At 45.4% G+C, this 20,674-nt stretch overlaps 1 protein-coding gene across 2 annotated transcripts in view; it reads right to left on the minus strand.

The window, feature by feature from the left end:
• Positions 1-20,270, minus strand: part of RALGAPB (Ral GTPase activating protein non-catalytic subunit beta) — a gene marked incomplete at its 5' end in the record, with an annotated part of 53,264 nt that extends 32,994 nt beyond the window's left edge. For both annotated transcript variants that reach the window (XM_084271445.1, XM_084271444.1), the window contains 8 exons: positions 6,516-6,732; positions 6,831-6,979; positions 10,252-10,430; positions 11,456-11,587; positions 14,676-14,862; positions 15,499-15,662; positions 19,242-19,444; positions 20,088-20,270. In XM_084271445.1, the coding sequence (XP_084127571.1) occupies positions 6,516-6,732; positions 6,831-6,979; positions 10,252-10,430; positions 11,456-11,587; positions 14,676-14,862; positions 15,499-15,662; positions 19,242-19,444; positions 20,088-20,270 (1,414 nt within the window). The remainder of the gene's footprint in view (positions 1-6,515; positions 6,733-6,830; positions 6,980-10,251; positions 10,431-11,455; positions 11,588-14,675; positions 14,863-15,498; positions 15,663-19,241; positions 19,445-20,087) is intronic.
• Positions 20,271-20,674: the final 404 nt, after the last annotated feature.

Consider the following 20,674-nt stretch of genomic DNA (forward strand, 5'->3'; position numbering starts at 1 on the left):
CAGTGGACAGACTCGGCTCATGGGATCCTGGACACAAAGATCAAGTCAAATTTAGTACGTTATCATGAAGCTGTTAGTTCCCTGGGTTTGAGTCGGTGCCTCTGTTTAGAAGGTATTTGTGGGTGTGACTATCTCTCTTTCTCTGTAAGGATGACAACAGCTGACCTTTGCACTCTAGAGCCTGTCCCAGCTTCCTGCCAGGAAGAGCACACTTATATCCAGTACTTGCTGCCTATTGTCTCTGGAGGATGAGGATCTTCCCCTTGCCTAGCTCTCACCTCAGCAAAGTGAGGTACCACCTTGCCTTGTGCCTCAAAACACTTAAGAACATTGAGATGTGTCATTACTGTCATCTCCAAGCAAGGGCTTAATTTTCAGCTGGTCAACTCGTCTCTTACGCTGCTCTGAGCACCAAGCTGCTTAATACAATTCTGTTGTATAAACAGACTTAGTAAAAACATAATCCCAAAACTCTAAGGACCCATAGCAGAAGCTTGCTGCAACCCACTCTCCTGATCTGGTCCCTCTCTCCTCACATAACTACTGAAATTGCCCAAAAATTTGAGGTTAGAGCAGCGACCAGGGAGGTGACCCCTTCCTCTGGCCCAACCCACAACATGCTGCAAAAGCCTCTGGGCAGCTGCAGTCACCTGCACTCCACGGGGCCAGCTGTCCCCCTACGTGGGAGCAGCCCCCACCCCTGCCCCTAACACGGGGCCCAGCCACCCCCCCTAACACAGCCACAGCTCTGAGCCCCGTGGGGTTCCACTCGAGAGGGGATTCGGGGGCCCCTGCACACATCAGCATCAGTGCCTGTGATGCAGGAAGCTCCTTGCTCTGCTGGTCAGGATGCCAGAGACAAGCACTGCTCTGCATGGGATTGCTTTCCTCTCTGTTTTCCCTTAGGCACCTTCAGTCTCCCATTGCTAAAGGCAGAGAGCCTGTGTTCCTCCTTATCTTTAGCTATGTTGATTTCCAAATCAAACTGCATCACACCTGTGTGGCTCCAGCAGCACCAGAGAACCCTCTCTGCCCCAAATCCTGCAGTTCACACTCAGCCTCACAAACAAGGGCCCAGTAACACTTCCACAGCTGGCATACTTGTCATTTATGGACTGGGGGTGTTGGGTTTTTGTTTGCTGTTGGGTTTTTTTAACTAAAGCAAGTGTCCTAATGACAAGTGTCTTAATTTTTGTCTCTCAATTTGGGCTTAGCCTACTGTTACCCCACGAATTTTCATGACATAAGTAGCAAATAAGCACAAATCTTTATGCATCTTCCCATGAGCCATTTTTTTTGTCCTAAAGAAGCTATCCAGCAATATATTGTAGTTGGAAAAAAACACTACATGCACAATGCATACAAATCAAACACTAGGTCTGTAAAATAAGCTTTAAGTAAAAAAAAAGACATGGTTAGTGCAAAGTCCTGAAACTCATGACATGACCACAGACTAAAGTACAGAAAAGATGGGACTGATTCAGGCAGATTAATTTGCTTTTGCCAACAATCCTCCCCATTCAAAAAAACCACACACACAAAAAAAAATATTACTTGTCTTTTTTCAAGTAAAAGTGCAAAAGCTACAAGAGACAATGAGAATGAGTTGACAAAGAAAAAGATGGGATTATGGCAAAAGAAAAGCATGACCGCAATTAAGGAAAAGCTACTGGTTCCTACTTACAAGATTTATAAGAAAGAAGAATTTGGATAAAAGATGCTGCAAGATAATAGAAATAAAACGGAAACAAATCAAAGGACAGCAGTAGTTATAAAATACTTTTAAGATGGTGAAATTGTAATATAAGTTAAGAAGCTTTTAGCTTTTTTTTCTTAAAAAATAGATTAAAAGCTTTATGATAATAGCAAGCTCGTTAAACACACAGGAAATTGGCATTCAGGTCCAAAATTATGGTTTGGAAAATACCATGCAAAACAAGGAACAAAAAGTTACAAAGTACTGGTAAGGTTGAGGCTGTTTGTAGGGGTGCACACCTGCTCTTCAGGGGGGCATTAATCCTTCCCAGCTCAGGTACATTCCCCTGTATGACACACCACATTGTCCTCACACTTCTGTGACTGGGGCACACCTTGCAGGGGGAAGGTTACTTACCTGCAGTCTCCTCACAACACCATTGCTGCTTCCAAACTGGGAGCTCCTGAGAGTATTACAGGTCTGCCTTCCCTACACCAAGCTGCCAACACCCCTAAGAGCTGCCAGCACACCCAGGCATGTCTCCCCTGACCACTAACTCAACCAGTGATCTGCCAAAGCAGAAAGAAAAGGCTGAACACAACCAGAAATACCAGCATCTGAAAAACAATCTCCAGGGCAAGCAGAGAGAAACATCTCCAGGTACCAGGAAGAAAGCCTCCACCCTGTAAGAGATGCTGCTTTGCAGCACGGATCCAGATCAAGACCTGTGACCAAGCAAGCCTCTTGGCAACAGTTAAGATGTCCCTAAGCAGAGCTGCTCACTGCCTGCTCCTAGGCCCCCAGAACCATTCTCTGAGACAGTGACAGTAGGGACAGAAGAGGTGAGGTAGAACTGTACCCCAAGACTCCCCCACTGCCAACAGCACCGGGGAAATACCAGCAACCCTCCTAGGCAAGACTCCTTCAGCTGCTCCACAAGCCAGCTGGCAGGCTTTCAACTGACTTATTTGGGTGTAAGGATTAAGATGAGCCCACCAGATCAGAAAATTCAGCAGCTGAAATGCCAGCACAAGCTACTAAGGAGTTTCTCCCAACTCTCCAAAGGCGAGGACAGCAGCAGCATACACTGTCTAACCAAAACCTCCTGCCAAGGAAGCATCACTGGGCACATGTGCACATGCCTAGGAAGGCAGGACCACAGGGAGCTATTAGTGCTATGCTAGTAGCTAATTAAATGGCCACGTAGCCATCTAAATGAAAACCAGAAGGATCCATCTCCTTTGAAACCAACTGCACATTTTCAAATAGATCATTTCTCCTCTTGCAGACTGATGGTCATCAGGTGTCTAAGAAGCTTCACCATGGAGGTCTCAGTGCAGACAATCAGAACCTGATGCAGGACACGTGAGGCACAACACTGCAGATGCCAGATGAGTGTTTTGCTTCAGAATCCCAACAGCACTACAGGACTACCTTGAAGGATGGGCCCAAAGAACAAACAGGAAGGCTTTGTATGTGACAAGCTCCACCAGTTCTCACTCATACATAGAGCACCTCCAGGGAATCTGGTGGGAGAGAACAACTCAGTCTTCCCAAAGAGAGACAAGACAAAAATCGCAGCAGCCACAAACCTGAAATGCATAGAATTGTCCTCAACTGTGCAAGGGCTGATACAAAAGGTTTATTAATGAAGGTGACAGGATACTGAACAACACTGGGACAGTGGTTATATTCACAGAACCAAAGAGCTGAGGGCAGAAGGGACCTCTCAGAGGCAATACAGTCAGTGCCACTCCAAAGCAGAGTCAAGACGAACAAGCTCAGTTACCCTTCACCCATCCAGGTATTTTTTCAGCTGAGACCCTATAAAAAGCTTCACACTTTTTTCCACCAGTCCCCTGTCTTAACTTGTTTTCTGGAATTTAAAGAGTTCTGGAGCCTCACATCTTGAACAAGGAGGAAAGCAAGAGGAAATGAGTACTCATTCACATCAGCCCTGACCAAATCCCCTTCCTAAAGCTCAAAAGGACTTGTGCTGGGAGGACAATGGGCTAGTCCATGTAAATCAGCAGGGTTTGTTTGGAAGAACTGACTTAAATTCTGGACCAAGCTTGAGACCACAGCTCATCTGTAGGGCACCTCGTTAGGCACTCCCACTGTGCTCCTGAACACCTCTTTAAAAATCACTATCATATGAGTTCTCCTTGAGAATGTGTCACAAAGCAGAAGAGGAGTGAGAACCAGGCACCAGAAAATGCAGTGTGCCAGGGAAGTTTCCAAGACAGGGGATCTCTCTGCAGGATCAGGGAGGAACCTTTTCCCCCCTGCCCCCCAAGTGGTCCTCAGTCCTCCAGGAGTCCTATCAGGGAGCTGTGAGAGATGAAGCTCTTCACTAACTGTACAGAGCTGACACAAACCGGACAGCAGAAGGGTTTAAAGGTGTTAAGACCTTCCACAGTTGTAGTCCCACCCTAAAAGAAACAGTGTGTGGGGGCCAGTGGGAGACAATGCTTCACAGCAAAGCTGATTTTAAGTGCAGATGCTTCCCAGTCATAAAATATTTAAAGCATCTATAAAAACATAATAGTGCTTCCTGGAGCTAACACAGAGATTAGCAACAGCAGAGCCAAACATGGCCAGAATACCCAAGGTGGCAGTAAAGTATTACTGCACCAGGCTATGGAGGATGGCAGAGGGACCATGATACACAGCTACCACCAACACAGCCAAAAGCCTCAGGTTTTTGTCCTCTAAGACTGTGGCAGCTAGCCATGCCTTCTCCTGCACTGCTCCTCCAAGCCATGTCTGTACCGGGTAGGACGAGCAGAGGCAGGTGGATAGACAGACCAGGCAGATCTGATTGTTAGAGATGGGCCATGCTTGTGTGATGGAGGGAGGCCACGCTGTGCAACCCTCCTGCCCCCACTAAGTCCAGCACAGCACCTCCTGCTTTACCCTGCTCAAGAAGGAAAAGACCTGGAGGCATCCAGCTTCACAGATCAGACTCCACAGAAGACAAGATTTTCAATTTGGACTTAAGCCTGATTCAAGACACCAATGCTTCAAGCCAGCAGACACTGCAGGAGCCCAGCCCTTTGGAAGTGCTGCTGCCTGCACTGGCAGCCAGCAGAAGGACAAGTCAGGCAATCAGACTTCAGTGGCTCTGCAGCTTCAGCAGCACGGGCCCATCTTCAGCTCACTCTCCTTCCGACAGCACTGTGACCAGCACATCAGTGCTGACAACACTCCTGGCATCCTGAAGAGCAGCAAGCACCCGAGTTCTGTAAGTCAGTTCTGACTTCCAGATTGCTAGAGAAGCAGGACATAACACAGCCAGTTTTCTGGGTCTCCACCAACACCATTCTCCCAGACCCACCACTAATAGTGGCAGAACGTGCGACACGCTGGGGTCGCTGTGGACAGCTCTGACCAGCCTGGAGGAGGAAAACATCAAGCAATTCTTAAATAGTTACTTTTTCAGGAAGGTAGAAATATCTAGCCATGGGGAGGAGCTTGCTATCAGCTTAGGTGACTTAAGACATAGCACCTATGAGCAGAAGGTCTTGGAACCCCTTCAAGGAAGTCAATCATTTCGATTCTGGATGACTATACCTTTGATAGAATCACACCACCTCTGTTTACAGCTGACACTGTTGCATAAGCAGCACCTCAGCTGACATCCTTTTCAAGCTGACTTCATTAAAATTCCTCAGGATCCAGGTTATGTCAAGATTAAAATGATCCAATCTCTCTAAAAAAGCATCAGATACAGTAATACCTTAGCTGCACTGGCAGCCCAGCACTCCCTCAAGCTATGCCGTATCCTTCCGAAGCACAGACACTTTTCCAGCAACATGCCACAGAGAGGGACAGGAATCTCCTACCATGGGAATCCACAACTGAACCCTTTCAAAAAGTATGTGATGTGTACCTAAAAATACCTTTCACAGATCCCAAACCTGAAACCCAGCGCTTCACACAGGGATTCATGACACTAATAAGGGTAATCCTTGTTTGTTAACTGCTGCTGGCAAGTCCTGCTATGAACACAGTCTGCTACAACAAACCTTTTCCTCCTATTTTTGTTGGTTAGGACAGTGAGCACTTAGAGCAGGATGTCTTGGGAGTGTAGGAGACATTCTAAATACTACATGAAGAAAAGGGGAAAATACAAGGAGTGAGGAAGTTCATTGTTTTCTGAGTGTTTATCCCCAGAAGGAAGAGCACTGACAAAGCCTCTCTAAGCAGAGCTACCAGTGTCACTACACAACCAAGTTCTAAAGCTGAGCAAAGCAGGTGAGACAGAATAAACCAGCAGTTAAGGACCAAAGGGAATGGTGGGATCAAGCTATATATGGCAACATGTAGTGACCATCACTGAAAGGCAGCAACTTCACTTGCTATTTTAAGGGCTTCTGTTTTCCTAACACTCCAAAACCAAGGAGATGTACCACTTTCTGCAGTATCTGCAGCAATGTCTGACAGTTTTTCAAACATTAAAGAGTCACTATAAGAACTTGCCATTAGTCAGAGATACCCAAGCAGATTTTAAATTAGGAAGTGAACTAATCACATTATTTCTTTCCCTTAAAATTTTCCATACTGGCATAATTGGGATTGCCTTGCTTGTTAGAGCACAGGAGCATTTAGTACTACTAAAAAAAAGGGATTTTTTTTTAATTTTAAAGCCTCCAAACACCTGCTTAGCTACTGGCAGGTGCTGGCTCAGCTGGGAGGGTTAACCACAATACAGCACTTCAGATTTTATTTGTTTTATTCTGCATATGTTAATCTTGCAGGTAGGAAATATCAATCAAACAAGGAAAAAAAGTGTATGTATCTTTTCAGTAATATTTACCAGTCATGCTGCTGTCTCTGTTTATTCCATTATGAAGTTTACAGTGAACAAATGCTGCATCAAATAACCACGATCCAAAGAGGTTCAAGATGCTGTTAACCTTTGGCCTGCGAGGAGCTGGCAGTGGCCGTGGCTCAGAACTGGTCTGGTTTGGGCTCGAGAGCGGAGAAGTGGAGGAAGGTTGGTGCTGCACTTTTGAAGTGTGTGCAGTAGTTGCCTGTTGGAACAGAAGAACAGGAGCAAGGAAATCACTTCCTCTAACCAAGGAAACCATCAAAAGGGTCAGCTACATAAACACAGGCAAGGAACTCTTACAGTGCTTGTTTTGATGGTTGCTTTATTCACAGTCACTGCCCGATGCCTCCGGTTGTGGGGCGGGGTGGTGTTGATCGCAGTGTTCTGGGGCATGCTCAGCCTGTTCACTGGTGTGGGTGGTGCACTATCTGACCTGGGTCGTGAAATGCCTGGAGACCAAGAAATAAAGCAAGCTTTCAGCAAGACTTCACAGGCTCACACACAGCAGCCCAGTTCATAAGCCTTTTGGAAAAAGGGTAACCTCCTCCCTCCCCCCAAAACTGCAGTAAGAAGAAAATCTTCTTTCCCCTCTATTAGCAGAAGCAAAAGAAAACCCTGCTTGCATTAGATAAGCAAGTGGCTTAAAGCCACCAAATAATCCCAGACCTTAAGGTGGGCACATGGGAGGGACCAGTTCTAGCAGCAGGCAGAGGGAAAGCACAAGGTTCACCCACCAAACCAAAAGTAACAGCTCACTCCTGCCAGAATCCTGCTGCCTCTCACCTTTGTTTTTCCTGATGCTGCAGTTCTGGGACCGCTCTAAGATGTCTGGCCCTTCAAAGCCAACTCAGCTCACTAAGTTAAGTTGAAACCCACCCAGCATACATCTTTCTGCTGCTTTTGGGAGCTAAATCAGCTTGCTGCTCGTAACTCAGTCCAGGAGATGGGGTAAGAAAGTGGAGCGAGCCCGTAGGTTTTTGGGCAGCAGGATCAGTCTTTGCCCAGTGTCAGGGGAATATTCATGGTGTACAAAGCTACTCTTCCCAGTCAGAAGCAAGAGTAACCAGCCCTCTGCAAAACCTGAAGTGACAAACTCCACTCTCTCCCCATTTTAAGGATGCCACCAGCCTCCCACCCCATTTGAAGAGTTAAGCATGGAGTTGCCATGGGCTTGCAGACCTGACAGATTTTTTAAAGCCATGTTAAAGCACACTAGCACGTTCCTAACACGTTACAAACCAGCAAACTCCTCCTAAGCCATTAGTGCTACACCCCAGGCAGAGGGCAGACCACACACTATGAAATGGATTGGTTTGGTGGATTAGGAAAAGAGGACACAGTGTTTTGCCAACACACACCCCATGCAGGTCCCTTTCAGGGAGGACAAAATAAAACACACGTGCTTTGGCACCTTGGGCAGAAGGCAAGGAGGTCTGCTGTTAGCCTTCACTCTGGAGTCTGCCTGAGCACACTCTCCCCTCCACACCTACAGCTCTGATTTCATTTCACCTAGAGCTCTCCTGTGCCCATCAGTGTTTGTCTCTGAGCTCCAGCTGCACTGACAACACCCTGGGTGCTTCACCTGGCTACAAGGCATCTTCAGAAGTCTGAAGTCTCTGGTTTAACACCTGACCACAAGCTCACATAGAGACCAGAGCCTCTGCATGCTTACAGGCTGGCTGGGCTGGCAGAGGGCTGCAGAAGCCCTCCACAGCTGGCCCCTGTGGAAGACCTCAACCCCAGGCATCAACACCCCTGCTCTGCACCCAGACTGCTGTATGCAATAGCTGTCGTCCCACTAGGGGCAGCCAGATACAACCACAGAAAGAACTACCACACTGTTACTGGGTTGAAGATCTCCAAGCAGCAGCCCAGGCTACTTTTAAGGTCCACAAGACCCTCCCTCCATCAGCCAACCCAATTTGATGCACACACAGTGCAAAGCTCCAGCACCTCCACTGCAGGGTGCTCCCCTCCTCCAGGCTTACATCACAACCTGTTTTCTTCACTGAAGATTAATTACTAACCACACTTCCATAAAAAGCCTTGGATGTAGCAAACAAGTTGTATTCAACAGTTTAAAAGACACTGTAATCCAGCTTACACAGCCAGTAAGAGACCCTTCAAGAGGAACACCTTATGCAGGAAGACAGAACTTAACATGAGGAGGTTGTTTTTGTAAGGTTAGGCCATATATTGCCTCTATTTGACCCTCCTTTAACAAATTATGGTATTATTTCACAGGCTACTGAATATTTTAAATCTCATAGCTGGTATTAGCAAAAATCATTCATTAAAACTGGTGGCAAGACATCTGGAAGAATAAAGCGGACACAAGAGGCTTCAAGATTCAGTATCAGAACATCCCCAAAATGACCAATTGCTCTTCTATCACTTCACTTTTTAAACAATGTTATTTCTACAAGAGTCAGGTCTACAGTGACAAAACCTCACGTGTAGTGGGGAATACAGCACCAATAAACCTTCTTGCAATATTTTTACAGAATGTATTTCTAGTAAAAAGGATCCAAGTCAATGGGACAGGAGAATCCTGAGTTGCTTTGCTCAGGACTAAACCATTCAGGTTTTTCCAAACAAGACCCAACAGCCCATTTTTCTTCTGAACAGTTAACCTATCTGCTCAATCTTCTGCAGTCTCACATCAGCTCACACAATGACATGTTTGCACACACTTAAGGAAAATAAAAAAGCAGCAGGAGACCAAGAGCTCTTCAGACTTTACAGCAGCATGTTATCTCTGAAGCTTTTTTAATAAGCCTGAAGCACATCAAGAATAACACCTTCAATTTCAGGTGCTAGTGTGCTACCTAAACCTTTACCTTCCAGGCAAATCTGAGCTGCTCAGCTACTGGCAGACACAAAGAAACACAGCTTTTCTTCTCAGCAGTGCTCATCCACTCACTAATCATAGGCTAAGTGAAACTGGCACTTGTGGTATAGAAATCCAAAGATGACAGCCACAGTTCAGTACCTTCTAAAAGCAGACACTGCACACAGCTGCTGCCACATACATTGTAAATCAAGTGGTCAGTGCTCACAACATACTAAAAGCCTAACACTTGCCCTGTTGATTAGGCAGAGAGAGAAGCCTTGTTTGGGGAAGAGACAGCTGGTTTGATTTTAGGCTTTAGATTTATCTTTTTGGTTTTCATTTGAAACTAAGGCCATCTACAGCATCATGTGGTCTGATACTGTGTATGCAGATCATAGAATCATAGAGTAGAATCATGGAATCATAGGGGTTGGAAGGCACCTCAAGAGCTCATCGGGTCCAACCCCCTGCCAAAGCAGCTCCCTAGGACAGGGCACACAGGTCGATGTCCAGACAGGTCTGGAATCTCTCCAGAGAAGGAGACTCCACACCCCCTGGGCAGCCTGTCCCAGGGCTCCCTCACCCTCACTGGGGAAAAGTTCTTCCCCATGTTGGTGTGGAACTCCCTGTGCTCCAACTTGCAGCCATTGCCCCTTGTCCTGTCCCCACAGACACTGAAAAGGGGCTGCCCAATTCCCCTTGCATCCCATACTTAAGATATTTATAAACATTAATAAGGTGGTAATTTAAAAGTGACTTGAGGTGCCCTCCCTATCAACTGTAGGATATACTCACAAAGGATGAGCTGAGATGGCTCATTTACAGAGAAGACTTAAAGGGAACACAGCTACTATTCCTAGCTATCCACAGGTAAGACAAAAGCATTACCTAGGAATGCATCCACTAAACAGCTGATCCCACGCATGGCACGAAAGAATATCTGAGGCAGATGTTTAAGGCAGGGGTACTGATTCAGTTCTTGAGTCATCCCACTCACATTCAGAAACTGCTCCTGAAATTTGGGGGTAGAGCTAATAATGGCTGGGTTACTCAAATCCACAGGATTACTGCACACAGAAAGAGCAAAATATATTTTAGTCAGTTTAAGAACAGCTGTTAGGATTTTACAAATACTTGAAGATTCAACAGTGTAAGGCATTTAAACACCACCACAGAACAGCACTCAGGATCGCTATTTGTAGCTGTTACTCCATCAGAGGTTAGTTTTCATTCCCTGCTTGTCACCTCAAACATTACTTTACTACTACAAATCATTTTATTAAGATGCAGAGCAGACACCTGATAGAATGACCCCACCATTGCCAATTTACAAGGTGCTTACATTGTTACTCAGAAGGTAAGCAATGGATATTGCCAGCAACTGGTGACAAGAAAGGGAGAGGCTGATCCAAATCCTGCAACAGCAGCCCCAGACCTGAAGAGTACTGGCCTTGGGACATCACTATCATCAATGAAGAACAGATTCTATTTTTTTTTTTTAGGTAGTTAAGAAATAGATTTTGAACAGTTGAACTTTAATTAGCACATAATATTTCTACAGAAAGGTGGTTCTGGCCATTCAGAACATTAATGTCATGTCCTTCCCAAGAATCTTTAAGCATCCTGCTTGGTTCTGTTGGGTCTTTAAGGAAGAGTAACATGGATGTGGAAGTTAACTGTATGGCTTTCTCCACAGAAACAGAGAGATGTACCCATTTTAAAGACAATCTTTTGTAGGTTAAATTTAACACCGTGTAGAACAAACAGAAGCACACACTGACTGACTGTTCTGCTTTTCCTGTTTGCTCTTTCACAGAAACAAAAGTGTATGGAAATCTCATTTTTCAGATGCTCCACATAACCAAGAAGCTTTTTAATTAAGTGAACCAGTTTACAGTCTGAAGAAGTCAAAGAGTTCAAAGTTGGGCAAACAACTCCCAACCTGGCTCTGGAGTCTGCAGGGCACCAGTGCAGCCTCCTGCACTGCATGCAGTGAGGTGCTGCAGCTTCCCAATCTCCAGAGGGATTTTTCATTTGTCATGCAAATCTACAGACATGGTGCAAGAACAAGGGGTGGCTGTAATGACAATACCTCAGCATATGTAAAAAGCGAAACCAAGTTTGTGCAACACACTCATTATCCATCTCAGGAGGAATCAGACCAGCGTCTTCATCGGGGATTTTAAACGGAGGGAAGGAAGGTCCGTACGTGAAACGCAGCAACCTAGAAAGCAAGTCAGATACATCTGTCATTCAGGTCATTCTCCTTGAGTCCCCAAAGTACCAGCAACCCACAGGTGAGCCCAGAAGCAACAGCACAACACCCCAAGTTTTCACAGAGATCCCCATTTCATACAGCTATGTAGCCCTCTTAAAGTTTTGACGGGCACACACCCTGGAGCTCAGCCAAAGGCTCGATCAAACCATGGCGTTGTTTAAAGCCTAACACCCCACACCAGCTCCCCTCTGCTTAGCAATTCACACAGGCACATACATAACTGTCAAGATGTTACCTAAGGAGGAGGAAGGGGAAGGAAGAATTTAAGCCACTATACTCAAGACTCTTTACCTGAAGCATCAAATGACACCAGCAAGTCACATTAGGTTACAGGTCTAAACTCCAAGTTACTGATGACTTAAAATTCACACCATCGTGCTGAGCAACACTTGATGCCATCCTACAAGCACATGGGATTTGCATGCCAAAGCAGCAAGCTCTTCAAAAAAGATGCACTATGCTTTGTGGAAGCTGGGAACTGCAGAACAGAGAAGGGTAAAGCCACAGAGGGCTTCAGGGCAAGGCAGTGCCAGGAGGGTGATGGCTTAAGAGAGATGGAGATCTTTCTCCACAAGTGCTAGAACTACCTGAGCAGTCACAAGTAAGCTTCACTGAGCCACTGCTGTCTGTTTTGATTCCTGCTTCATGCCCAGCTCTGTAGACATATAGATCAATTTCCCTGATGAACATACCCTTTGTTTTCTCTGAAAGGATGGAAGAGATGCAAGTTGCACCTTCTCAATATCCTAGCACTTCCAGAAGTCAGTTTTTGTCTTTCCTTAAGCTAAACTCACTTTTAGCACCATTTCTTGGTGTGTCCAGAGGAGGGCAACAAGGATGGTGAAGGATCTGGAAGGGCCAATCTCCTCTCTTTGGGGACCAGGGATAGAACCTGAGGGAACAGCGTGAAGCTGAGCCAGGGGAGGTTTAGGTTGGATGTGAGGAAGAGGTTCTGTACTGAGAGGGGGGTCAGGCACTGGCACAGGCTGCCCAGGGAAAGGGTCACAGCACCGAGCCTGATTCAAGTCAAGAAGTGTCTGGATGATGCCCTCAGCTCTGACTCTGCTGGGCCTGTGTGGAGCCAGGAGCTGGACTCTCTGGTCCTTACGGGTCCCTTCCAGCTCAGGGGATTCTGTGATTCTCTGATTCCTGCTTCAGTTATGGTACCTTTATTTATAAGCTGAGAGTTGTCTGTGATGGACGAGACCATCCATCTCATCCATTCCCACCCACTTACAAAGCCATGTAGTTTTACAAAGCCATTGCAGCTTGGAGAAAAGGGAGAACAGGGGTCCAGAGCTGACACCTGGACACTGAGCTCTGAATGACCATCTGCCACGTCCGCAGCACCGGGCGCTACAGGGACTTGCAGCCACCTGCCACCTGCTTCACGATGCTCCCCACAAGAGCTGCAAGGAACCAGCTTGGCCAGGAGCACAGCCCAGTCCCAATGCAATTTGGGACATTGTCAAGAATGACTGAAACCAAGTAAATCTTAGCCTACACATCCAAGACAGTTAAAACAGACTTGAAGCACCACTCTAGGTGGGTAAGAGAGCTATCTGTTGGTGTGGCAACACAAAGAGGGCCCTAGTTTCATTCTGCTATGAAGTCACAGCCATGAATGCAGATTAACTCTGCACACATGTACAAGTTTCCAAATACAATATTCCACAGGGTTTGAAGTTGAGACATTTACTGTTAGTTTATTGCTAATAACCCAATGCAGAAAACTGTTTGCTAACACAACACTTGGACTCTCTGAAGCTGGAGCTTCACTGAAGTATGATAAATGCATCTCAAAATACCACTGCAGAGTTCTCAGAGGAATTCAGCTCTCTCTGTATTAGGCACAACCCAACACTGCTGAACACTACAGAAATCCTGCAGACTACGATGCATCAACAGAACGGAGACTGTTAGTCAACAGTGGCAGAGTGTGGGCACCGTGCAGGGAGCAGCACACAACACAGGCTTTCAGACAGAGCTGTTCTTTTCACATCAGTGAATCATAAAATATCTGCTGTTATGCAATGCTACATCTAACAAGCTAAAAATAGCTGAAGAGAGAGATTGTGGGAAATAAGGCTGCAATACAAGTTCAGTGTATTTCCCACTGGTTTAACAAGCAGCTGCATAACCTGGAAAAAAGATCAATCTATCCATACTTGGAATTTTGACAGGTAGTTCAAAAGCTAATGTTTTCAGTTAAAACACTGCAGAAAAGCATACTAGTGAAGCAATTTCAATGCATCTTTGAACTTTCACAAAAATAGTTGTTGACATGTCAGGAGAGCTGGGAGGAGGAGACCCAGACCCCAGTGCCTCAACAGTTAATCTGGTTCCTTCCTCTGAGAGGCTGGGATTTGTCCCACAAAGCCCTCGTACCACAAAGACTCACATATTACAGGCACAGAGAATCCCCTCACTGTTCAAAGCCCTCCACTACAGCCCAACCCCTCCTGCAGCCCACACCCCCTCACTGTTCCCATGCTCAGCGAGGCATGGTGCAGCTCTTCTCTGCTACTGCCTGGCTGCTCAGAGGAGAGCCCACAGCCTGCCTCCAGCCCTTTGTGTCCTGCTGCCAGGGCACAGGCAGTCTGTGCACAGCTTCAGCTCCACAGGGTGGGAGAAGCAGAGTCCAAGAGTCACCCCAAACACAGCAACATGCAGTAGTAACGAGCACCCAGAAGTTTCTGTGGTGGCTGCCATTAAACACACATAGTGCTACACTGATAGTCACGTCTCATTCTTCACAGGGCATGAAGAGTCACTGTGATGGAGACCAACACACAAACTCCATGAGGGCTAAACATCAGGGAGATGCTGAGATTACACAGGAACAGAGATGACCCAAACCCAGACTTCACTTGCAGCACAAGGACACATGAGCAGAAGCTGAGGATATGAGCAAGATCTCTGTGTTTTGCTCAGACACTTTTGGATCTCTGCACAAACAAGCAACTCCAGAGGAAGAGCTGTGTGACTGATCCTTCCCTCACACACGTATTTATTACCCTGGCATTCCTCCTACCTGGAAGTAAGGGCACAGATGACCTTGCTCCACTGCTCAACTACTGCAGGGTGATGTCGCCAGTTGGCCACCATCTCTTTGGCAGTTTTCCAGTAAGGTGGTGTTGGAAAGCACCGTGTACAAGCCAGCAACCACACCTCAAAGAGTACACCAATTAATTTTTCAGCCAGGTTCTCAGCAATGCCACCTTGAAACAGAAACAAAGCATGACTTTAGTGAGCATTCAATCTAAATAACTTCAAATATCTCCCCAAGAAGACTTCAGTTCAAGTGCATAAAGATTAACCTTAACTTTTTTTCATCATTTTTCATTTAAGAGTCACTCCAAACTGCTCCCTCCAGGCAATTTGCCTTTTTACAAGGCCAAACATGATCTATAAAGCCCAGTCATGTGTGTCTCACTAAGGGACAGTGGGAATTCACTGATCTTAAGCTGTGTTCTATCATACTCTATGTATACTAATGTTTATTTGTGGGGTTTTCAATAGGGATAAACTGACAATATGACTTCCCAACAGACAGGCCAACAGCTTGGCATGCAGGAGCTTCAGTGAAATCAGAGAAGACCATTATGTGAAACTCTTTGCTATAAACTGTTCCTGCACAGAGTCACTCCTCTGCAGAAGTACATTTGAGATCTCAGAAGAGACTGAATAAAAGAGCATTTTATTTCAGAGCAGCACAGCAGAATTAGGAGCGAACTGCTCATTGCACTTTGGTGGCTACTAAGAGCTTTTAGCAGGTTTCACCCCTTCCCCCCAGCCGCTCAACACCAAGTAGAGCCAAAAGCTTTTCCAGTAATTGAACCAAATGGAAGATGAACCTTGCACAGTTGGAGCTGCTAGAAGGGTGTCATTGATCTGAAGAAGAAATAACAACAAAACCTCCCAGGTTTCTCTTGCCATAATTGTCGATTCACGAGCCAGTTTCTGGACAGCTTTCAAAACCTGCAAGCACAACCTAATCTGACTGGATCCTGGGTCTGGCCTGCAAGAGAAGAAAACAGTACTTAAGTCTCTAAACAAGAGCTATAGAGTGATGTGGAAAATAGTCTGAACTTCGAGCAAGTACAAGAGGCAACATCAACAATAGTGAACAAGAGCCAAGAACATGAGGTATTAACAGGCTTCTGTAGCCTTCACTGCGTCTCGAAGCATCCTGACTCTGCCTTAAGGAGTACAGACACAGCAACACTCTTCTCCCTGCAGGGAACTCACCACCACAGAGCAGACACCAACTGCAGCAAGCACAACCCATCATCCCAGAGGAATTTACCTTGGCCCAAACCCTGACAGTACAGCTGAGGCATCAGTAATTGTTACACAGACAATTCAGAAGGAAGTGGCAGAATTAGGAGAAAGTACTGTTAGCAGAGTAACTCAAATTCTTCCTAGTTCCCCTCTTGCTTCCAAATGCTGATCCAGCTCTTGCCCCTCATTACTTGGACTGAAGGAAAAAAAAAACCAAGCCTAGAAGAGGGCTGTTAAACAGGAAAATGAGACTAGAGGAAGAGGATGTAAGAGGAAGAGAGGGAACAAATTGACATTATTAAGGCTTTCCCTACAGTCACCACCAGTTCTGCAGCGTCGCCGCCGAGTCACTTGGCATGAAGTGCTGCAGAAGCAGCACAAGGCAGCACGTCCTCTCCCATCAGTAGGTTTGGACAAGGCAGAAAGGGCACAAGAGAGTAACCTGAAACATTCTGCACACTATCTGAGGGCACTGGTCAAAGCTGAGGAAGCCTTTAAAGGGTGAAAGAGGAGATTACAAACTCAAGTGTGCAATCCACGCAAGCCATATTTCAACTGGTAGCTGTTGCCTCATCCCTTCTACTGCTTACTGAAGGGATGGCAAGAATGTCCTAAAAACATTACCTTCCACTGGACTGTGAAGCAGCATTACCAGGTTCCTACCAAACACTTTCCATGTGGTATAACCCAGAAGTCATGTTGCATGGTAAACATCTGAGGAACATCCTGATTCTCTAGACAGACATTTGCTTTTAAGAGAATAGCAGCTGAAAAGCCCTGAGATTGCAACTCTTACCTTAACAGAATGTTAAATTACAGTACAGGAAACAAGATTACAAAGAGACAAGATAATATCTAACACAAAACTGTGGACTAGTCACAGTTCAGGACTTCAGTGTGTTGCTTGATGCTAGTGTTACATCCTGACAGACAGTCTCCATAGAACAACAAAGCCTGGGACAAGCAAGCCTTGCCCTGGTTATAGCACTATTTTTTCCCTGAGCAACAACAAAGCAGATACTTTAATCAAAAGATATGCTTAATCTTCATAGGCTCAAACCTTCAAAGCCTGTTTCAAGACTTGCTCCCATCATGATTTAGGAGGGTTTATATGTGGGAGCTCCACACGAGAGATGATGGATGGGATACTCTTGAAGGCACCTCTGCAGTCCCTGTCCTTCTCTCAGTTCCTCTCATCCAAAAACCAACTGAACAGCATTTCACTGCAGCATTTCACAGACTCACATCTAGATCACTACAGAACCTGGCCTTTTGGTTCCCACACTCTTTTGCAAGAAGAATTGTTCTCATTATTTCATCCAAGTTCTTACCAAGACATGCTACTGCACCTGGACAGCCATATGTTCCATGATTTCTCAGGCAATTCCACACACTTTAGTTGCACAGAAGACCCTGGCAGCTATAGCTCAGTCTCCTGGGGAGGGGAGGCAGGGTGGAAGGAGTTCTCTTATTTTCTCTCTGTGCTTCTAACAAGAGTTTGCAGCACAAACTTTATCTGACAGCAGCAACTACCATGGCTGGTTAAGTAATCTGCAAGGCTTCCTGAACATCACTGGGTTGCTAGAGACAAAAGCCTGGGAATTAGCATGGGGACTGATCAGCTACATGAAGAGAAGCATTTATTTCAGAGTGGATGGTCAGTGCTGGAGAGCAGTAAGCCAGCACCCTCTCTCTGGTCAGTCCAGCAGATGGGAAGGGACTTGACTCCCCATCTTTCCCCATTCTTTTCTCCAGCCCCACACTCCTGCACGGGCTGGACATGGAAACATTCACTACTCAGCTCAGCACACAGACTAAAGGGAGTTACACACACCTGCTTTCAATGCAGTGTCTGCATGTCCCCAAGATGCCTTGTAAGCTGAACTGCTCACTTCCAGCTGCTGCATTTCACACCTCAACTGTACATCCTCCTCAGGGTCTGAAACACTGCCTGGAACTCTGGGCCACCATAAGGCAGCCAAACCAACAGCTACATCGTTTCCAGGAAACCAGGATGAGAAAGGAAGCTATTTCAATCACAGCCCTCCATATGATAGAGGCTTAATATAAACACTTAGTATTCTCAACACAAGAACAGGAGATTTTTCCAGGAGACAGTTCAATGCAGGTTGCTTCAGGAGCACCCAGGGAAGTATCCTACAGTTGTCCATCAACTGGTTAAAACCAGAAATTGTTCTCTTCTTCCCCTCCACAGGCATGTAAGAGCACAAGCCTTCACCTTCACTCAAGCAAGGTGTGCACAGCTTCATTCCACATTTAACTCCCACTACAGAACATCTCATTGTTGCTGGGGAGCTCCCTGGAGGGACAAACTTAAACTTTAAGGTTTTCTTCTTGAAAACAGAGTAGGGACTTGAACATAAGTGTTGACAGCAACAGCCATGAAAGTGTTTCAGATCCATCTCAGAGGCTTTTGAAAGAACAATAGAACAGCTGGGGGAGGGGGGCTTCAGGTAAAGTTAAGCAATCCAAGTGCAGCAGAACAATCTGAAGGCCATTTGCAGTGATACATTATTGATACTGATAAAGCAGATTCTCTGGTACTTTCAGGCACACATTAAACATTGATCTGAAGTAATTTCAGGTAGCTAATATTTAAGTACTGTTTCACAGGGCACCATTAAATAACCTCCTTTTACTTACTCAGAAATGTGTTCAACAGCAGCAGGCAAACTTGTCAAGCTATAAACTAAGTCTGATGTTTGAGCAGCTTGCCAATACAGCTTTCTCCAAGACCTAGAAGTATGTGTATCTCAGCATCACCACCCACAGCTGCCTCCTGTAACACCAGGCTGCCAGACAGCAAGCACTTCTCTGCAGGACTCTTTCAAAGTGACCAGAGAAAGATGTTCAGCATAATTACACTCATTTAACAGGCAGCAAGACACAGGCACAAAGCAGCCACTTGCTGCAAGATCCTCCAGCACACCAGAAATGTGGTCAGGTCCTGAGTAAACAAAGCATAGGATTGCCACCCCGTGCTCTTAGTTACCTGTTTGACAACACCAAGCACATGGTCCCACAGCAAAGCTGTTTTAACCTTTCCCTCCACCCTCCAATGTCCTCCAGTTCTTGAGGTTCTCAGAGCAGTAAACGCTCAAGTCTTGAAATTCTAATTACCTAAACACAGCAGCAGCCTCTCAGTTTGCTACTGAAAATTACAAGGCAGATTTGGAGAGACACCTTCCTCCTAACTCTGCAATGACAGCAGCCTTATTTTAATCAAGAGCCTCTCTGTTGGATTATGTACTGACTATAGCTTCAAACTCCTGAGCCTCCTGAGTGTCCCACTCACCTTGGTACAAAGAGGTTCTGGAGATGTTTGAGAATGCTTTGAACATAAAGGTTTGGTTCCTTAATAACTGGTAAAGGAATGGAATCCTTAGGTAACACAAGAGCCATAATCCAATCTGTGTAGACATCCACACAGTGCTTCACAGTGTCGCCATCCAGAGGGAGGGTCAGTCCATAGCAAACCACCTCCATCGTCCATTTCACCTACCAAACACCAGGCAAAAGTTATTCAAAATAAACACTAGAAAGTGTACAATGGCCTGTGCACATTGGTCATGTGGTATAGGTGATTCCATTTAACACATACTGCTTCAAAACAGTCACTAATTTGTGAATCTGAACATCATTAAGGTTATGGGTAAGTGGCAAATCACTAAACCTGGACACCTTTAGTCCAACATGCAGAGAGAACTTTTCAGAGTATACAAGAGCCAAAGTAATAGAAGGTTTTCAAATTCCAGTAAATAATTGTACTACACAAAGTAACATGTAAAGCCTTTAATAAGTAAAGTCTTTCTAATTACCTTCACAGTCACATACTGTTATTTCAAAACTGAAGGTAATTAGAAAGGCTTTATGTGATACCTGCTACATTCCTTGGTTATTTTGGGGGTTTGTTTGGTTGTATGTGCTGGTCAGATGAAGGCTACTAGGTCATGAAATACACTGTTGCTATAAACTAGCTATTAATATAAGACTGATGTAGGTTACTAACCTAAAAATATAGCAGATGCCATAAAAACCTGGGACTGTTAGGGAAAAATAATGGGGTTTCTTTTTCTGTACTTGCTTTTTAAGTTGCTACTCCAGCATAAGGGAACTATGATCTCAAGGGAAACACACTTACTTCTTTGTCTGTCTTCAGTAAACTCTCACTTCCAACAGATGATGTGATTAGAGCTTGTCCAAGCGGGCGCACCACGGCGTTGGCCACCTCTCTCCCCACGTTTTCAGGATAGCTGTGCAGTACACTGGTATTACCCTGGTCATTTTGGATGACAAGATGCAAGGATCTCCACTCCGAGTACATAGTGCCTCTACACTATTATCCAAGTGACACCTGGGGGGCAAGAAAATAAAAATAATATATAATTAGTAGAAATGACCATGACATGAATTAGCAAAACTGAGGCTGTTTACCATGACCCAGACCCTTGGAGATTCAAGGAGCACGTATCCATGTCATGCATCTGATGACCTGGAAGAGACTCCAACAGCTGTTTTTCAACTTCAAGGTGGGTTGGTGTTTCAATATAGCTATGAGCTTTTTTTAAAAATATAAATATTAGTGTAATAAATATTACAGCCCATTTGAGACACTTAAGTGCACACTAATGCATTTCAAATTCTTGTGAAGACAATATATACAGGCAGTCACTCCCTGATCCAGATTTGTCACAAAGATTTGGGATAGAAGAGGCACCAGAAAGTCTC

The sequence above is a fragment of the Gallinula chloropus genome (genome assembly GCF_964237585.1).
Source record: "Gallinula chloropus genome assembly, chromosome: 16".
Classification (NCBI taxonomy): domain Eukaryota; kingdom Metazoa; phylum Chordata; class Aves; order Gruiformes; family Rallidae; genus Gallinula; species Gallinula chloropus.